The sequence below is a fragment of the Chiloscyllium plagiosum genome, chromosome 11, assembly GCF_004010195.1.
Source record: "Chiloscyllium plagiosum isolate BGI_BamShark_2017 chromosome 11, ASM401019v2, whole genome shotgun sequence".
In the NCBI taxonomy this organism is placed as follows: domain Eukaryota; kingdom Metazoa; phylum Chordata; class Chondrichthyes; order Orectolobiformes; family Hemiscylliidae; genus Chiloscyllium; species Chiloscyllium plagiosum.
In genome coordinates this window covers 38,602,483-38,623,182 of record NC_057720.1, presented here as the reverse complement: position 1 = coordinate 38,623,182, position 20,700 = coordinate 38,602,483, and the positions used below count along the sequence as shown (strand labels likewise).

The 20,700-nt window shown below is 39.1% G+C and overlaps 1 protein-coding gene across 10 annotated transcripts in view; it reads right to left on the bottom strand.

The window, feature by feature from the left end:
• The window catches only part of mast2 (microtubule associated serine/threonine kinase 2), a 411,089-nt gene that overhangs the window by 98,140 nt on the left and 292,249 nt on the right, over positions 1-20,700 (bottom strand). For 8 of the 10 annotated variants that reach the window (XM_043699133.1, XM_043699131.1, XM_043699134.1 and 5 more), the window contains 2 exons: positions 16,459-16,479; positions 7,574-7,652 (listed from right to left, as the gene is read on the bottom strand). In XM_043699133.1, coding sequence (XP_043555068.1) covers positions 7,574-7,652; positions 16,459-16,479 — 100 coding nt within the window. The remainder of the gene's footprint in view (positions 1-7,573; positions 7,653-16,458; positions 16,480-20,700) is intronic. The other 2 variants (XM_043699132.1, XM_043699135.1) reach the window with 1 other exon arrangement.

Genomic DNA, 20,700 nt, shown 5'->3' with positions numbered 1-20,700 from the left:
ACTTAGGGCTTGGATTAGTACCTGAGAGCATGATGTTATTGCTGTTACTGAGACTTGGATGAGGGAAGGGCATGATTGGCAACTAAATGTCCCAGGAATTCGATGCTTCAGGTGGAATAGAGAGGGAGGTAAAGGGGTGGAAGAGTTGCATTACTGGTCAGAGAGGATATCACAGCTGTGCTGAAGGAGGGCACTATGGAGGACTCGAGCAGTAAGGCAATATGGGCAGAGCTGAGAAATAAGAAGGGTGCAGTAACAACACTGGGGCTGTACTACAGACCTCCCAACAGCGAAAGTGAGATAGAGGTACAAATATGTAAACAGATTATGGAAAGATGTAGGAGCAATAGGATGGTGGTGATAGGAGATTTTAATTTTCCCAACACTGACTGGGATTCATTTAATGTTAGAGGATTGGATGGAGCAGAATTTGTAAGGAGCATCCAGGAGAGTTTTAGTCCAACTCGGGAAGGGGCCAAACTAGACCTGATATTGGGAAATGAGCCCGGCCAGGTGGTTGACGTTTCACTGGGGTATTACTTTGGGAATAGTGATCACAATTCCATAAGTTTTAGGATACTCATGGACAAAGACGAGAATGGTCCTAAATGAAGAATGCTAAAGTGGGGGGAAGGCCAACTATACCAAAATTCGGCAGGAGCTGGGGAATGTAGATTAGGAGCAGCTGTATGAGGGATATCCACATTCGATATGTGGGAGGCTTTTAAAGAGAGGCTGATTAGAGTTCAGGAGAGGTATGTTTCAGTGAAAATGAGGGATAAAAATGGCAAGATATAGGAACCATGGATGACAGGTGAAATTGTGAGACTAGCTAAAAGCTTTATGTGTACATAAAGTCTAAGCTTCGTACATAAGGTGTGAAGTCAGACGAAGCTTTGGAAGAATATCGGGAATGCAGGACCAATCTGAAATGAGGAATTAAGAGGGCTAAAAGGGTCATGAGATACCTTTAGCAAACAGAGTTACAGAAAATCCCAAAGTCTTTTATTCATATATAAGGTGCAAGAGGGTAACTAGGGAAAGGGTTGGCCGACTCAAGGACAAAGGAGGGAAGTTATGTGCGGAATCAGAGAAAATGGGTGAGATTCTTAATGAGTACTTCGCATTTTTATTTCCCGAGGAGTGGGACATGCCGGATGTTGAGATTAGTTTTGATTACTTTGATTACTCTAGGTCAAGTTGGCATAAGGAGGGAGGAAGTGTTATGTATTCTAGAAGGCATTAAGGTGGACAAGTCCCAGGACCGGATGGGATCTCTCCCAGGTTACTGAGGGAAGCGAGAGGAAATAGCTGGGGCTTTAACAGATAGCTTTGCAGCATCCTTGAAAATGGGGGAGGTCCCAGAGGACTGGAGAATTGCTAATGCTGTCCCCTTGTTTACAAAGGGCAGCAGGGATAATCCAGGTAATTAGAGACCTGTGAGCCTAACGTCACTCGTAGGGAAGCTACTAGACAAGATACTAAGGGTTAGGATATGTATCCATTTGGAAAAAATGGGCTTATCAGTGATAGGCAGCATGATTTTGTGCAGGCAAGGCCACATCTTACAAACCTAATAGAATTCTTTGAAGAGATGACAAAGTTGATTGATGAGAGAAGGGACGTAGATATCACACACATGGACTTTAGTAAGACATTTGATAAGGTTCCCCATGGTAGGCTGATGAAGAAGGTGAAGTCACATGGGGTCCAGGGTGTTCTAGTTAGATGGACAGAGAACTGATTGGGCAACAGAAGACAGAGAGTGGTAGTGGAAGAGAGCTTCTCAAAATGGAGACCTATAACCAGTGGTATCCCACAGGGATCCATGCTGGGACCAGTGTTGTTTGTGATATACATAAATGATTTGGAGGAGATGTAGATTGTTTCATTAGCAAGTTTGCAGATGACACTAAGATTGGTGGAGTAGCAGATAGTAAAGGGGACTGTCAGAGAATACAGCAGAATATAGATAGATTGGAGAGTTGGGTAGAGAAATCGCAGATGGAGTTCAATCTGGACAAATGTGAGGAAGATTTACCGAGGAGTGGGACATGGAAGATTTTGGAAGATGCAATTCCAGAGCGAACTATACAGTAAATGGAAAGGTCCTGGGGAAAACTGATGTACAGAAAGATCTGGGTTTTCATGTCCATTGTTCCCTGAAGGTGGCAACGCAGGTCAGTAGAGTGGTGAAGAAGGCATACAGCATGCTTTCCTTCATCAGACTTGGTACTGAGTACAAGAGTTGGCAGGTCATGTTATGATTGTATAAGACTTTGGTTCAGCTACATTTGGAATACTGTGTACAGATCTGGTTGCCACGTTACCAAAAGAATGTGGATGCTTTGGAGTGTGTGCACAGGAGGTTCACCAGGATGTTGCCTGGTATGGAGGGTGCTAGCTATGAGGAGAGGATTAGGATTATTTTCATTGGAAAGAAGGCAGTTGAGGGGGGGACCTGATGGAGGTCTACAACATCATGAGGTATAGACAGGGTAGATAGCAAGAAACCTTTTCTCAGAGTGAAGGACTCAATCACAAGTTCAAAGTGAGAGGGGAAAAGTTTTGGGGAGATATACATGGAAAGTTCTTTACGCAGAGGGTGATGGGTGCCTGGAACGCGTTGCCAGCGGAGGTGGTAGAGGCGGGAAGGGCAGCATCATTTAAGATGTATCTAGACAGATTTCATGAATGGGTAGGGAGCAGAGGGATACAGATCCTTAGAAAACAGATGGCAGATTTAGATAGAGGATATGGATTGGCGCAGGCTTGGAGGGCCAAAGGGCTGTAGTGTTCCTTGTTCTTTGTATTTGTTTCTCGTTCTTTTTATTGTGCATGAACAATAACATAGGGAAGTATCGGTTCTGTGGCATTATTGCTAGACTATTAATCCAGAAACTCAGCTAATAATAGTGGGGACCTAAGTTCAAATCCACCATAGCAGATGGTGGAATGTGAATTTAATTTTAAAAATCTGGAATTAAGAATCTACTGGTAACCAGAAAATCATTGTCGATTGTCAGGAAAAACCTATCTGGTTCAATAATGTCCTTCAGGGAAGGAAATCTGCCATCCTCACCTGGTCTAATCTACATGTGACTCCAGAACCATAGTAGTGTGGTTGACTCTCAACTATCCTCTAAAAGGCCAAGCAAGGCACTCAGTTGCATCAATTGCTGCAAAGTCTCAACCAAGAAATGAAACTGGGTGGACCACCTCACATCAAACTAGGCACCTGAAACCACATGGCAAAAACTACCCTGTCAATCCTGCAAAGTTCTCTTTACTAACATCTGGGGCTAGGACCAAAACTGGGTGAGCTGTCTCACAGATAAGTAACAGCCTGATATATTCATAATCACAGAATCATACCTTATAGACAATGTCTCAGACACCACCATCACAATCCAGGATATGTCCTTTACCACTAACAGGGCAGATTCAGCGTAGGTGACAACACAGTGGCTTACAAACAGAAGGAAGTTGCCCTGAAGCCCCTCAACATTAACTCTGGATCCAAGGCTGAACAAGGGCAAGGCTTGTTAGTTGGTCAACTTGCCATCTTTACTCCCCTTTTCATATTTCCCATCCTTAGTAAAATGCCAACATAACTCTTAGCCTTCAGCCTTATGAGCATTTCAAAATTGTCAGCATCTGTCTTTTTATATGCTGGTGGCATGTATTTCTAATATTCTATACTTTATTTTGCCTTTCTAACCATTTTAACTTTAAATCATTTCAACGAAAAAATATGGAATTTTGTCAGAGGAATACTGATACATACTCAAATGCTTTTAATCCAAGATAAATCTCCGCCAACATGATCTACACAATTATTTTCAACATTTAATTTTTTTAATGTAAGGATTATTATAGTATTTAAGGTAGTTTAAGGATCTATGATAAGGGCTTTCATTTTTCAAGTCTTCAGAAATAGGAAGCAGCATTAAGAATAACTGCAAAAAATGATGGTTTCCTGGTATGAACAATTATTATATGATTGAAATTTCTCACACAAATGGAAAACGAATCATCAGCCTAGACTTGAAGGAGAATTTCCAAAAATTGACACCAGCAACTGCTGATATTCATTGATCATAGATCGCCCAAAAATATCAGGGACATAGTTACAACAAAAGGAATGTACTCTCACTAATTATGGCAACATCTCTTATTGTTGGTTAATTTGCAATATCCACTGCCAGTGTTTACTTAATCATTCAATATACAAGCAAAATGACACAATATTGCGTGCAATTCTAGTCTCCTTCCTATTGGAAAGATGTTGTGAAACTTGAAAGGGTTTAGAAAAGATTTACAAAGATGTTGCCAGGGTTGGAGGATTTGAACTATAGGGAGAGGCTGAACAGGCTGGGGCTGTTTTCCCTGGAACGTCGGAGGCTGAGGGGTGACCTTATAGAGATTTATAAAAAATCATGAGGGGCATGGATAGGATAAATAGACAAAATCATTTCCCTGGGGTGGGGGAGTGCAGAATTAGAGGGCATAGGTTTAGGGTGAGAGGGGAAGGATATAAAAGAAACTTAAGGGGCAACGTTTTCATGCAGAGGGTGGTACGTGTATGGAATGAGCTGCCAGAGGAAGTGGTGGAGGCTGATACAATTGCAACATTTAAAAGGCATCTGGATGGGTATATGAATAGGAAGGGTTTGGGGGGATATGGGCAGGTGGGACTAGATTGGGTTGGAATATCTGGTCGGCATGGACAAGTTGGACCGAAGGTCTGTTTCCGTGCTGTACATCTCTATAACTCTATGACACTGGCAAATGAATGAAAGTATGAGTATATATATTTTCTACATTTTTAAAGAGAGAAGACACAATTTTTTGTGGAGAAGAAATGCAAAAGGTATAAAGAGAGACAAACAGAATTAGAGTAAAGAGTTGCTCAGATATAGGAGGAATATAATAGGGAATCTATGACAGATTAAAATGAAGTTAGAGTATGTGTGCATTGCTGCTTAAATTGTATTGAATAAGATTGGCAAATTCCAAGAACAAGCCACATACGTGATGACAATAATCACAGTAATGGAGATATGGCTCAAACAGTTGGAAGAATGAACATTTAGTCTTTCTGTTTATAATATATTCAGGAAAGTTATTGAAGATAAAAGGAGGGATGGCAATATTTAAATGAAGACAATGTTAGTGTTAGAAAGGGTTGATGCGCTCAAAGTGTTGAAAAGACAGTATCAGCTTGATTGGAATTAAATAGTAATCAAGGAGCTAATAAGTCACTGGGTGCAATTAATGAGAAGACAAAAGAGCAAATTTGCAGGCAATTCACAGAAAGGTGGAAGAACATTTGAGTAGTTATTATGGTATGTGTGATTTATAGACCAGGAATAAATTTATAAAGAACAAAGCAGGGAAGTTATCACTGAACACTGTACCTAACAACTCTTTTGATCAATACTTTTCCAGCTCAACAAGGAAATATGCAGCATTTGGACCTAATTCTGGATAATGAAGTGGGGCAAGTGGAGCATTTCTTTCCCCGAGGGAATATTTGTGAAATCATGATCACAATATCGTTAGTTTTAGATTGGTTATGGAAAAGGACAAGGAAAATAAAATCTGGTTCAAATGGACTAGAATCAATGATTTACACGTAAGACAGTAAATTAATCCTGAAAGACATTCAATGTAGTTGCGGACAAGACACATTCTCAAAGGGAAAATGGAAGACGTCCAAAGCCAGAATTGCCTAGATGACTTAAAATCTAGAGCTTAAAATTAAACATAAAACATGACTCATGTAAAATTCATAGTGCAGTGCAGAGCCAAACTGAATATTGAAAGTATAGAGATCTAATAATGGAATGAGAGGGTCAAAGGGAGGATAAGAAGAGACCAGCAATGAATATAAAGGAAAACTCAATGTATTTCACTAACATAAACAGCAAAGGGTAGTTAGATGAAATTTAAAAGAAGGTCTTGTGGGAGGACATGACTAAGGTGCTAAATATGCGTACCTGCTTTCAAGAATTAAGGGAATGCTGTGAAGGAGCAGAGATATTCAATAGGATTAGAAAAAGAGACACTTCAAAGGTTGATAATTACTTGAAGAAGAAAAGGTACTCAGTCGAGCTGGAATGCACCCCAGATTACTAAAGGAGTAAAAGGTGTAAATTGTGGAGGCACTGGCCACAATAATCTACAGTCTAGGTTAGAGTGGTGCTGGAAAAGCACAGCAGGTCAGGCAGCATCTGAGGAGCAGGAAAATCGATGTTTCGGGCAAAAGCCCTTCATCATTCCAGCACCACTCTAATCCAGACTCTGATTACCAGCCTCTGCAGTCCTCACTTTTGCCACAATAATCTATAGCTCTTTCGATATGGCAGTGGATCCAAAGGACTGGAAGATTGCAAATGTGACATTTCTGCTCACAAGCGGAAGACAGGGAAGCCCAGTGGTTCAGTCAGCCTGATGGCATTGTAAGAAGGTATCAATGAAGGTCAACTTGGAAACAATATGGGTTAATAAATGAAAGCCAGCATGGATTTGCTGCAGAAAAATCATATTTGACTAATTTGATTGAGTTCTTTACTAAAGTAACAGACAGAAGTAATAGGGTAGTGCAATTAATATTATGTATATGAACTTTCAAAGGCATTTTGTAAAATAACACAATAGATGCCAGCAAAATTGAAATCCATTAGACTTACAGGGCCAGTGGCTGCATGGATGGTGCACAGTAAAACAAACAATGACATTATGGATAACCTTTATAAAATATGATGTTATGCCCCGGTTAGATAATTGTGGTCAATCCTGGGAACCACATTTCAAATAATTTGCAAGACCTGAGAGAATGTGCTAGTGAAAAATTATGAAAGTAGTAGCAGCAATTAAGAACTTTAATTGTATAGAGAGACTAGAGAAACTGGAGAAAGTTAAGTGGACATTTGATGGTGATGTTCAAAATCATGAAGGGTTTTGATAGGGTAAATAAAAAGAAACTATTTTCGGTGGTTGATATAAGGAAACAGATATAAGGAATCTGGCAAAAGAGGAAAAAATAATTGCCATAGAGAGTTATGATGATCTGGAATGTATTGTCTGAAAGGATGGTGAAAGCAGCTGCAATAATAACTTACCAAAAGGGAGTTGGATTGAAACTTAAAGGAGGGAATGACAGGAAAAAGAACAGCTAATCGGAAAACTCTTTCAACAATCCTCCACATGCAGGAGGGCCAGATGACTTCCTACTATACTGCATTGCTCTATATATTTTATGAGTTAATGTACTAGACTACATGATCACATTATCAGCACAATTCCAAGATATGGCTTTTGGTCTATCGTTAGTTCATGTGTTGCTCGAAAAGCGCAGCAGGTCAGGCAGCAGGAGAATCGATGTTTCGGGCATAAGCCCTTCTTCATGCCCGAAACGTTGATTCTCCTGTTCCCTGAATGCTGCCTGATCTGCTGCGTTTTTCCAGCAACACATTTTCAGCTCTGATCTCCAGCATCTGCAGACCTCACTTTCTCCTATCGTTAGTTCATACCAATGATAATCTATTGCAAAATAATCAATACATACAGATACAGTGGAGCTGGGTGTATTGGTTCCATATCCAGAAGAAGGTAGGGAGGCCAAGGACCATCGGCGTCCATCAGTCCTGGAGATTTGGAGACAGAAAATACAGAATAGTGAGAACTAAATAAACAAAGACTATGTTTAAGTTACATAAAACATTTGAAAAGGTGAAAGGCATTCTACGTGTAGTATTTTAGATGCAATGCACCTCCAAGGCCTTGTTCCATCTATTGAAATCCCAATTCAAGTGTTATGCAGAAAAAACAGGTTTAAGTCAACAAGTTGAAGAAGGAAAAGAAAAGAGATTTGCTATACCAATAATAGTAACAACATAAGGGTTTTACTTAAACTTTCAGCCACATTAAATACTCAAGTTCAACAAATAATAAATAAAGTAAGTGACAGGAATGGAAACAAACTAAAAGCATCTTTTTTCTTAAACCAAGAAGTAGCCTCAGCCGTTTAAAATAAAAGGCTACAGAGGATCTGACCAACATGCACTCCAAGCCACCCTCCCATGCACAAAGAAAAAATGTGCATTTGACATGTGGCTTTCTGGCAAGGACACAGTGTCAGCAATATTAAAAAATCAGGTTGGTGTACAAATATCCTTCACATTATATGTAGGACTTGCTCCATTTTTGAGTATATGTACCTAAAACATTTCAGTTTCTATGGAAGGGAAAAAAATTAACAATGGGTGTTCTCAAAAACTTTGCAATATTGATTGCCCATAAACAAGTGAAATCTTGTACTAGTCTTACTTAAAGTTAACACAGGAATTAGATGACATGTAGTTGACTTAATCTCATATATTACCTTTGTTACAGAACCAGCAAAGTACCATTTTAATGCTTTTTTATACCTTTTGAACTTAAACTTCAATCTTCTTTATAACACTATGCCAGATATTCTGCTATAAAGTATGAAGTGTGAACTATAGAGGCAGTGTATAACAGTGGGTCTTCAGATAATGAATTCAGTTTATAAAATACAGTTGCAAACTTTTAGACAGAATATCTCTGTCATCAAAAAAAATATAGCTTTAAACTATATATTGATGACTTAAGACAAAATACAGAGGAACCTCGATGACACAGGTGGGCAGCATTTCACTGGGGTTGATCAAATGCCGGATAATCAAATGCCAGATAACATTGTTAGCCAAACATTGGGACCTTGCAATCTTGTCCGGATAATCTGAAATTCGGTTAATCGAGGTTTCTCTATATCAGAAGAGTAGATATAAACAACTTCAGAGTAATTGGATTTTCTATCAGATATTATCAATAGATTTCACTTGAGAAGCAGACTCAGGATTATAAATCCTTTCAGTAAGTGATCATATTCACTCTTGAACAATGTTCAGATTGTTTACTTTCCTTAAGTTGTAAAGTTGCCCGATTCTTATGATTTCCAGTTAACTGGATTACTAATCATGAATAATAAACAAGGGAATAAAGATGTTAGTTTTTTAAAAATTCTATGGAATAGAAAAAAGCTGCAAATTAGTTCTACAGGGAGGTAATTAGCACAATCATGATATCATTACAAACACAAGGTTTTATAAAGATTGTTATGTTTGGGGATTGATTCTTTTAGAATAAATGTAGGAACAAAGGGGGCATGTGTCCTGGTCTGAATTCTGATGGCAACAAGCTTGGTTCTTAAAGGGAGGCCCTTATTGTTCAATGGGAAGAAGGTGCAAGATATTCATATCTGTAAACAATGACAACAGCAACTGTGCTGACTGTGAATAGACTGTTAGTCTTCAAAGATCCAGAGAAGTGTTAGGAATTTAAATTTTGTAAATAGTTATACTTCAAATTGTTTATTTAATTTAAAGATAGAATAGCATTTCACTTGAGTAAAAAGCACAGTTGATTCAGATCACCATTGAGATGGGCATTGAGGGGGAAGGGTCCATTAAAAGCCAGGAGAAAGTGAGGTCTGCAGATGCTGGAGATCAAAGTTGAAACTTTGTTGCTGGAACAGCACAGCAGGTCAGGCAGCATCCAGGGAACAGGAGATTCGACGTTTCGGGCACAGGCCCTTCTTCAGAAAGCCACCAAAGTTGGATTGCAGATTTTTCATTGAGCCTCACAAGTTCAATGTCTAAGAATCTGAGGTGGAGAGATAGAGGAAACAAGTCTCAATGGTTTACTACACAATCATATATGTGGGAGCTAAGCTTGAATTGATGAGACTCAGGTAATGAGGATCCATGTAAGACTGGAAGATTCACCAGGCTTTGGCGAGATACGGGTTATCTGGAAGGTAACCCTGACTTTGAAAACAAGTTTGGAAATTAGAAATTATCTGGTTGGAAAAGGAAAAGAAAGTAAGCAAGCCTCCAGGAGTAAGAATTACTTTGGATTCATTCTGGAAGAAGAGTGTTTACTGAGGGAACAAAGTAAAATATAATGTGGAAGGAGATATTTAATTATTTGGAGTGTTAATTGAGGGCTGTCCTTTCTACTGTTTAGAGGATAAGTCGTCCAATACAGCAGTGTTTAGTTAGTGTTGCTTTTAGTTTGTTTGTTACAGAAGCTGAATGCCAGGAATCTTCAGTGCAAGTTCTAATTTCTTTTTTAAGTTATTGATCTCCATGGGGATTTTAACAATATTATTTTACACAGATTTAATTTATTTGATCCTCACCTACAGATGGCTGCATACCAAATGCTGAATGGAGAGAATTATGAAATTCTTAGTTTTGCATGGCATCACAGCATAAGAGGTGTGCATTAGTTCTGCCTGGTTAAAGTTCCTTAATACTGTGTTACCATCTGCTCAAAGTCAATGATTTACAAAAGACCTGACCTTTGAATAACAGCAGAGATATACAAGCTACTCCTGATACTGAAGTCTCAGGTACTTTTAACTGTAAGGAATGATAGAAAGAGAAGGGGACGACTAAGTCATGTAAAATTGGGATTTTAAAATGATTAGTGTAAATGCAAAAAATATTAGAAATTAAATATTAAAATTACAATTGTATGGATCCAAAGAGAAATTCAACACTATAAATGTCTCTGAAACACAGATTTAATTTGATGTTGCACCAATGGAGTGGCATTGTACATGACCCTTATGGCATAACAACAAAGTACGACTAAAAGCAGCTTCCACCATTACCACCGAAGGAAGGGCATCAATAATACAAAACCTGCCCAGTGAAACTAATAAAAAGGATTTGGTCCTAATCATTAATCAAACTGCGCCCATCAGGTCTAGAGGTTTCAAACAAAACAGTGGAGACAGATATTTTGCAACAAGCTCACTTAGGCATGTCCTAGGGTTCAGACAAATAGTTGGGCTAAATTTTCCTCACAATTCTCCACTTGCAGAGCAACAAATGACGGCATTACTGGGATTGGAACAGAATTTCAGTCTAAAGGATTTCTGGAGGGTTTTTTGTGGCACAATGGTCGTGTCCTCAGTTCAAATCCTACCACCTCCAGAGGTGCATCAAACACATCTGAATAAATTGATTATAAAATTTTAAAAGAATTAAAGGGATTTCTTTAGGCTGGATAAAGCAAAATGGAAACCATTTAACTCTACTTGTTAATTGGGATTTAATAAGAGAGTTGATATTAGTTCACAGAGGCCATTTGGATCAAACCATAGGTTTAATTCAGAAATTGCCGGAAAAGCTCAGCAGGACTGGCAGCAACAGCAATTTCTATTTTTGTTTCTGATTTACAGCATCCATAGTATTTTTGGATTTTACAGGTCTAATTGATCACTTGTAATATGCTTTCAATTGCCTATCAGAACAAAGTAAGTGGTAACACGTTAAAATTAAAAGAATTGGGCCTCTTGTAGTGCAGTAGTGGTGTCGCTACTTCTGACAGACGAGGCCTGGGTTCAGTCCCCTTGCTCCAGAGGTATGTTACAATATGCTTGAACTTTCCCTGGAGGGTCGGAGGCTGAGGGGTGACCTCATAGAGGCTTATAAAATCATGAGGGGCATGGATAGGATAAATAGGCAAAGTGTTTTCCTTTGGATGAGAGAGTCCAGAACTCAAGGCATAGGTTTAGGGTGAGAGGGGAAAGATATAAAAGACACCTGAGGGGCAACATTTTCACGCAGAGGGTGGTGTATATATGGAATGAGCTGCCAGAGGAAGTGGTGGAGGCTGGTAGAATTGCAACATTTAAAAGGCATCTGGATGGGTATATGGATAGGAAGGGTTTAGGGGGATATGTGCCTGGTGCTGGCAGGTGGGACTAGATTGGGTTGGGATACCTGATCGACATAGACAAGTTGGACCGAAGGGTCTGTTTCCATGCTGTACATCTCTATGACTCTGTAACTGGTTGGTTAGAAAATATTGTAGCAAACAGAATTTTGGAATCATAGGACGGTTACATCAGATGGCGGTTATTTGGCTTGTTGAATCCACTCTGGCCCCCTGCAAGAACAACGTAGCCACGACTATTCCTTCATTCACACTCCACAGATTTGTTTCTTATTCTTTCAGGCAGTGCATTCTAGATTGTAACATATTGCTACGTAAATATGTTTTTCATCTTATCATTACACGCAAATGTAATTCCCTCAGTGATACTGAGATGGTGTTTATAAGAACATAAAAATAGTAAGATTAGGAATTGGTAACTCAGTTCCTAGAGCCTGCTCTGCTATTCAGTAAGATTATGTTTACTTACCATGCAGGTGCAGCAGGCAGTTAAGAAGGGAAATGTTTGTTGGCCTTCATAATGAGAATCATCTTGCTGCAATTTCACAGGGCATTGGTGAGACCACACCTGGGGTACTGTGTGCTTAGTTGAGGAAGGAAGTTCTAGCTATAGAGGGAGGACTCTGAAGGTTTGCCAGATTTATTCCTGGATATCAGGACTGATGTATGAAAAGAGAATGGATCGGCTATGACTACATTCACTGGAGCTTAGATGAATGAGGGATGATCTCAAAGAAACACAGAATTGTAACAGGACTAGATGGGATAAAAGCAGGAAGGGTTTTTCCAATGACTACGGAGTCCAGAACCCAGGATCACAGTAAATGGGGTTAGCCATTTAGGGCTAAGGGGTAAATTTCGTCAACTAGAGAGAGGTGGGCCTCTGAAATTGTCTTCCACAGAAAGCAATTGAAGCCAAAATTTTGAATGTTTTGAAGAAGGACTCCTTAGGGCTAAAGGGATCAATCGACATGAGGAGAATGCGTAAACAGGATATTTACTGGTTTGGATGATGGACCATAATTATACTGGATGGTGGACCATGCTCAAAGGGTTGCATAGCCTATTCCTACTCCTGGTTTCTATGTTTAATGGTTGATCTTCTACTTTAGTCTCTCCTTTCCAGTCTAGCATCATACCAGTGGATTCCTTTAGTATGCAAAAATCTATCAACTGCTGACCTTGAATATTCTCAATAGTGGAACATTCACAGCCCTCAGATAGACATGATTGAGCAAAGGAATTTGAGTAATGGAATTCCTCCTTTTCTCAGTCTTAAACAGTCAACTCCTTAAAGCATCAAACCCTAGTTCTAGATTCCCCAGTCAGGGGAAACAACTCCTCAGCATCTTAACGGTCAAAACCCGTGCCAATTTAATATATTTCAATTATGTCACCTTCAATTATTTTAAGTTCTGAAGAATATTCATCTTATTCTCCTTAATCTAGGAGTCAGTCTGGTGAATTTTCACTGCAATGCCACTAAGACAAATAGATACTTTAATAGACCATGACCAGAACAGCATCACAGCATAGTTGAGAATAGTTGAGCAACAGCCACCCATCATCACTGGATTTAATTTGCTCAACCAAGCTAAAACGGCTGAAAATTTAATGCTAACGATAGATTATAGGGTAGGTTCGGTGATATAACAACAGACCAATGAATAAACTTGGCAGCATAACTAGATGTCAATGATTTCAGCACGATTAAAAAAGATAATTAGAAAACCTCGCTCATGCACAGAACCATGTAGGTCTCCAAGTCAAAAGAGCACATTGAAAGATTTTGAATTAAAAATAAACCATCAGGCACAAGTCAAATTTTATTTGATGATGTGTTTATCAGACTGTGATTAGCATGTTCCACCATCCAATTAATTGTGACTGACCAGTAGGTCAATCAATCCATAATGGTCAAAGTCATGAGGGAGTCTGGACTGAGTAAATAGAAAGAAACTGTTCCCATTGCTGAAAAAAAGTCAAACATTAAAGTACCAAAGGCAGGAGGAAAAATCTCTTCCTACAGCAAAAGGTTAGGATCTGGAATATACTGCTGGAGGTTGTGATGGATGCAGCTTCAATTCTGGTCTTCACAAGGTATTGAATAAGCACGTAAACATTAAAAAAAAACTACATGATTACAGCAAATGGGATGGGAGCTGGAGCAGCTAACTTGCATTTCCAAAGATGTTGGCATAGACATAATGTGCCAAATGGCCTCACTCTGTGCTGCAACCATTCTGTGATTATTATTTCCTTCTTCTAGGAAAGAGGTTTGTCTGACTAAGTAATTTCCTAGATTTAGTCTGGGTGCAAACCACAACAGTGGAATTCATGACTGACAGTTTTAAAGAGTGGCCTATTTTGAAGAAACATCATCACTTCTCAGGCCAAGGTAAGAGGAACTCACAAGGATTCAATGGTGTTCTGAGTGACCATTTTCACTGTTACAAATGATGCTTCCTGGGTCTCAGCTATTCACAATATATATCAATGATTCATTTGTGGGTCCAAACATAATATTTCCAAGTGTAAGGAATGCCACAAAGCTTGTCAGTGGGCAAGAACATACCACGTGGAATATGATGTGGAAAAATGTGAGGGTATCTACTTTGGTGGGAAGAATAGACTGGAAGAGTATTTCTTAAATACTAAAAGAGTAGAAAGCGTAGATGTACAAAGGGGACCTGAGTGCTATTATCAACAAGTAACTGCAGGCTAACATGCAGGACATCAAGCTATGAGGAAGGAGAATGGAACAGCAGCTTTTATTCTAAGAGGATTCAGGTTATGAAGTAGCAAAGTCTTATTTCAATTGTTAAAAACCGTGGTTAGACTACACCTGAAATATGGTGTACAGATTTGGTCCCATTGCTGAGGAAAGCTTTCACTGTCATGTAGGGAAGAGCCACAAAGGATCATCAGACTTGTTGCTGGGATAGCTATGTTGTCCTGTCAGGAGGCACTGGGGAAACAGAGTCTGTATTCTCTAGTGTTTTGAAAAATCTCACTGAAACACAAAAAAAAACTTTAATGGATAGACATGGTCAATGCAGTTAAGATGTTTCACCTGAGTTTAGAACCAGAGACATAAATTCAAAACAAGGGGAGAGTCACAGTGTCAAGATGAAGAGAATATTTTCTTTTACTCAGAGTAAATCTTTGAAATTCTCAGCCCAACAGGGCTGGAGAGGCTCAGTTATTGAGTATATTTAAACATCAATGATTTTTAAACATCAATGATGTGTAGAGAAAAAGGGATGGCATAGGAAAAAGGCACTGAAGTATATGATTGGCCAAAATCAGACTGAATGGGGGAGGCAGGCTCAGAAGGCCAAACGGCTCATTTCTGCTCCTGGGTTCTGACGCTTTGTTCTCTATGTTGAGTAGAACAGGGCCTCTTTGTCACTCAAAAGCTCCACACCAGAAAATGAACAATGACCAACAAAAAGCAGGAATGCATATATACCAACCAATATGTATGGTTGGCATCATGGAATGCTGTTTGCTAAGCTCTGGTAGAAATTTGAGAACTGTGTATGATAGAAACAGACTTTAACATATGTTGGTGACGATAAACATGTCAGTCTAATGACTGGTATTTGTGAATGTCAGTTACAAGGAAAAGTCCATGGCGATAAAGCTGATCCTCACAGCAGTTGCTGACATATACTGGGAACAAACAAATCAGTAACAAAAATTGAAGTTACTGGAAAAGCTGAGCAGGTCTGGTAGCATTTGTGAAGAGAAATCAAAGTTAACTGTTCAAGTCCATTGACCTTTCCTCAGAAATCTTCGTAGTGTGAATCAATGCAGAACTTGATAGAGGTTAAAGTATTGACCTTTAAACATATAGAACTCTAAAAAAAGTTCAGAATACATTAAATACATCACAAAAAGCACAAGACCAAAAATAATGATCCATAACTTTGCCTGTGTCATAAGGGAAGTAGAATTGCTTTTTGACAAATCTGAGGTAAAATTCCTAAAACTCCTACAGAGGAGGGATGCATGAAAGGTTAATGTCACATCATCATAAACAATTCTGAAAAGTACAGGTTTTGTGACTTTACCATTTGGGTGGAAATCTTATTTTTTAATCATGCAAGATGCTCTACAATGCTATAACGATGATTTGTTTTAATTAGAAATTACTTAAACCCAAGGGCAAGTTACAAAACACTTCACAAACAAAACTCATAAAAGATAACGTTTTACAAAAACATTATGAGGAAAGCAAATGCCAGAATATTATTAAATAAAACTGAAAGCCACAAGAGAGTTAGTAGACTGAGGCTGATGCTTTTGTACCAAAAAAAATCAAATTGCTGAACAGGCTGTATTAAGGCTGTATTAAATGGACACAGATTAGCACAGGAAGCAGAAAAGAAGCTTGGCATTCATTAAGATATGTTGCTGCAGATCCAGTGATTTCAATAAATAATTCTTCAAGGAATGATATTTCCTGCCAGTTGCAGCTTTATTTACATCGGCCTATAAGCATTTTTCTCCATGAAATAATATGAAAATTTCAGTATGTGCATCATTCTGTACACATGAAACAACTAAAAGCAAAACATTTACTCCAGCACTATATGGCATGTTCATGCACAAACATCCAAAGTACAGCTCCAGAACATGCAATGAATATGACAGCAACACCTATTTGAGTGTTACCTGTCAGCTCTGTGACCATGGCTGCATCAAAGAAATATAAATACATTAATGACTAACAAAATAATGCAATATAAGGTAACATACATTTAAATTACTTGACTTCTCAAATCTTTACTTGTGTCATATGCAAATTAGACTGTTTTACCATCTGAACTTAATTTTAACATACAGTATGTAATGTGGAACAAAATATGACTACTGGTTTTGTGTAAGCAAGTTCACAAGTCATTTATTTCTTAAGCTTAAAATTAGTATTTTAGTCCTTTATTTTCAATGAAGCACAATTTTGAGTGTTTCTGAATGGCTGCAGTAGGTTTCAGGAAAAATGAACAATTGTACATGGACTAAGAGACTCATAGAGCCAGATTGTATAGAAGAAGCCCTTGGCCCATCAGGTCTACAACCAAAATAAATCCTATCTACCTATGTACACAATTTTACTTTCCAGCACTTAGTCGTACAGCACGGAAATAGACCCTTCAGTCCAATCAATTAGTCTATGCTGAACATAATCCCAAATTAAACTAGTCCCACCTGCCCACTCCTGGTTCATATCCCTCCAAACCTTTCATATTCATGTATCTATCCAAATATCTTTTAAATGGTGTAATTGTACCTACATCCACCAGTTTCTCAGCAAGTTCATTCCACACGCAAACCACTGTGTAAAAAATTTGCCTTTCATAGCTTTTTAAAATCTCTCTCCTCTCACCTTAAAAATGTGCCCCTAGTCTTGAAATCCCTCATCTTAGAGAAAAGATAACTACCATTAACTAATCATAATGATATTTCAAGTGGTCATTCAAATACTTTTTAAAAGGTTGTAAGTGTTCCTGCCTTAGCCTCCCAGGCAATGCATTCCAGATTCCCACTGTTCACTGAGTGAAAACAACTTTCCTCAAATCCCCCACCAAACATTCCCTCCCTCCCCTTAAAATTATGTAGATTCATCACTGACCCTTCAACAAAATGGGAACAGCTGCTTCCTATCCACCTTATCCATAATCTGGTAATCTTACCCACCTCAATCAGCTCCCCCCTCAATTTTCTGTGCTCTGAAGAAAACAACCTGAGCCTATCCAGCCTCCCTTCATAGCTAAAATGCACCATCGCAGGCTTACTATCCCGAAATAAACCTTGCCTTTCCATGTGGAAATCTATTCTCTCCATCTGAATTTTTTCTGAATAGTTTCCTATGACTCGCTGCTTGGTAATTCTCTGGTTTATTCCTATGATGCTTCCATGAAAAGTGGAACCACATTAACTGTCCTCCAGTCCACTGGCATTTTCCCTGTGGTCAGAGGAATTGAAAATTTGGGTCAGAGCCTTTATAACTTCTTCCCTCACCTCCCACAGCAGCCTGGGACCTCCTTGATTTCATTTTCTGTCCTTAACTCGCCAGTGCTTTGTGTTATGTAAAACGATGAAACACTTTCAAGTATATCCTTAAGCCATACAGTAGAAATGAAGTAGTTCATGGTATTAAGAGGTAACTAGTTAAAATTGATGGTTTACAGGTCAACACTGCACCCAACATATAAACATTCTAGTTTTCTCTCCTTTCATATTTGGCATCATGCCTGTTACCATTCCCTAACTAATGAAATGGTCAGCTATTGAATGTAGCTCTACAACCCAGCTATAGGCTGGATTTGAACCATGTCCCATGTCACTAGGTAATACTTAATGCTTTCACTTGTATCCAAATGGGAATAGAAGCTTTAGAAAAGAAGTGGAAAAATATTATACAGCCTTGTTACCATCATTAAGGTGAGTGCTTTTAATCTTTTTGATCATTTTTTAAAAATAAAAGACCAGTAAACAGGACATTATTACTTGCCAACATGAGGAACAGAGAACCTTGTTGACTATCGTAAGTGAAACATGGGGATTACGATAGCAGTATGATGTAAACAATATTTTAGAAGTATTTTTAAAAATATCAATAAAGATTTTGTTGGGTTCTAATAGTTAGTGTTTTGGACCAAATTGCAGCATAATATAGGGTCTTCCATGCAATGAATTCTCAAAAGTGCTTTCCATATGTCCTGACAAGTCCTAAGCTATAATAGGAGTGGTAGGGAAATGAGTTGAAGAGGTAAGTTTTGAGAAAGATTGTGAATATGGAGGCAGAGATCCTAAATCAAAAGGATGACTGGGCGAAAATGCCACAAAGCAGGATCAAAATAGCTGAAACCTCTGCTACTAAAGCCAAAATTGAGTAAAATGCCAAGATGCTACAGCCAGAAGAACAGAGAACAGGTATATAGACATTTGCAGAAATATACTTAGACAAAATATGGAGAAATTGGATGGTATAAATAACATCTATGAATTTGTTCGCTAGTTGTTGTAATTTCTGTGAAAGGGACAGGGGGCAGAATCTTCCATGCCTGGCACAGGAAGCTTGAGGGGAGTACTGAAACAAAGTCTGAAATGTTAGGGTCAGGTTAACAGGCCAACATGATCAGACTTCTAGGCCATCTTTCCAGAAGTGGGTCATCACCAATGGGGAGTCAATCTGCAAAACTAAAAACTTATTTTTGAGCCGATTGGGGCCACTGCTGGGATTTTAACAGCAGGAAGATTAGCTCACAAGAGCTAAGTATGGCCAGTACTTGGAGCTGGCTTGGCTTTCCTGAGGCATCTCCACACTGCACATCAGGATCTCTCAGTTATAGCTGTCAACCACCCATTGTGGCCTGGGAGTTTATTTAATTACATTCAGTACTTATTCAGAAGATGCATCAAAGTGGAGGCACCACTGCAGTTCCCTGCTGCTATGGCAGCACCCATTAATGGACTTGCCATTCTTTCAAGGCCACAGGTATTCTGATTGGGACTGCAAACCAGGAAGCCACCCATTATCCTTAACTAACAAACCTAGAGGCAGCCGCTTAAAGGGCTACCAAAGATTTGCCAGGTCAGCATATTGACGACTAGTGCAATGTCGGATTCCAGAAATGGGCCCGTCTCTCAACTATTTCTTGAAGTGGACAAAATTCTGCTCAGTGTAGAACTCAAGGAGAATGAGAGGAATAACGCTTGCTGAGCAGTAGGATAAACAGGACTAAAGGTGTGTAGAATGTGTACGTGTACATAGGTGGATTCCTTTGTATACTGTGCTATGAAAGGCAGAGGCCTTCTCCAGAATGTTATCCTCAGCTCATTTTAGATGTCAGTTGTCTCAAGGCTTGGGAAACCCAATAATAATGGTTACCGACTTGTGCCAGGTGGTTGAAGGCTTAGAAAACACAGCTACCCCATTATGAAGCCTACAAAGCAGCTTAAATCAGAGGCTATCAGCTTCATTAAATAAAACAAAAAAAAATTCAAATGCTGGAAATCAGAAAGAGTCACAAATTGCTAGAAAAACTCATTTGGCCAGGCAGCAGCTGCGGAGAGAAAGCAGAATTAACATTTTGGGTTCAGTGACCTTTCTTGTTCTCATTAACTTATTTAAATTAATAACCCACCCCCCGGGGGTCAGGGTTGGATGTTTGCTCCATGCTCCACTTCCATTAAATCCAGAAATGGGTGGGCTGAGGTCAAGGTTCAGATTTTAACCTCTGTCCTACTCCCAACCTACACATTTCTGGCTCTTAAAATTCAGCCCAATTATCTGCACAGCAAGCATCTATGGGTTATTCAATCATGAAGGAAGTCACAGCTAGGGTCAGTAAAGTACACAAGTAACACCCAACAAGTGTACTTCCCACAAAGTGTCTTTCGGGTAAGACTTTAAATTGAAGCTCTGCCTGCCTCCTCACATGGTCCTAAAAGGTTCCAAGACAGTATCTCAAAGGATGAGATACAGGAACTCAATCTATGTCCTTGGCAATATTTATCCTTCTATTAACATTGCTGAAGTCAATTATCTGGTCCACCTCACACAGCTACCTGGGACTTGTATGCAAATTGACTGCTGTACTTTCAGCACCCAAAAGCAACTAACCTCCAAAAATATTTAATTGGCTCGAGGACATTTTGAGACAATCTAAGTTTATAAAAGATGCTCTATAAATCCAAGCCTTTCTTTCTTTATTGGATACTGATCAGGAGTAGGAAACCTAGTTCAACTCCTTACTTGCTGAAAATGTGTTGCTGGAAAAGCGCAGCAGGTCAGGCAGCATCCAAGGAGCAGGAGAATCGATGTTTTGGGCACAAGCCCTTCTTCAGGAATGAGGAAAGTGTGTCCAGCAAGCTAAGATAAAAGGTAGGGAGGAGGGACTTGGGGGAGGG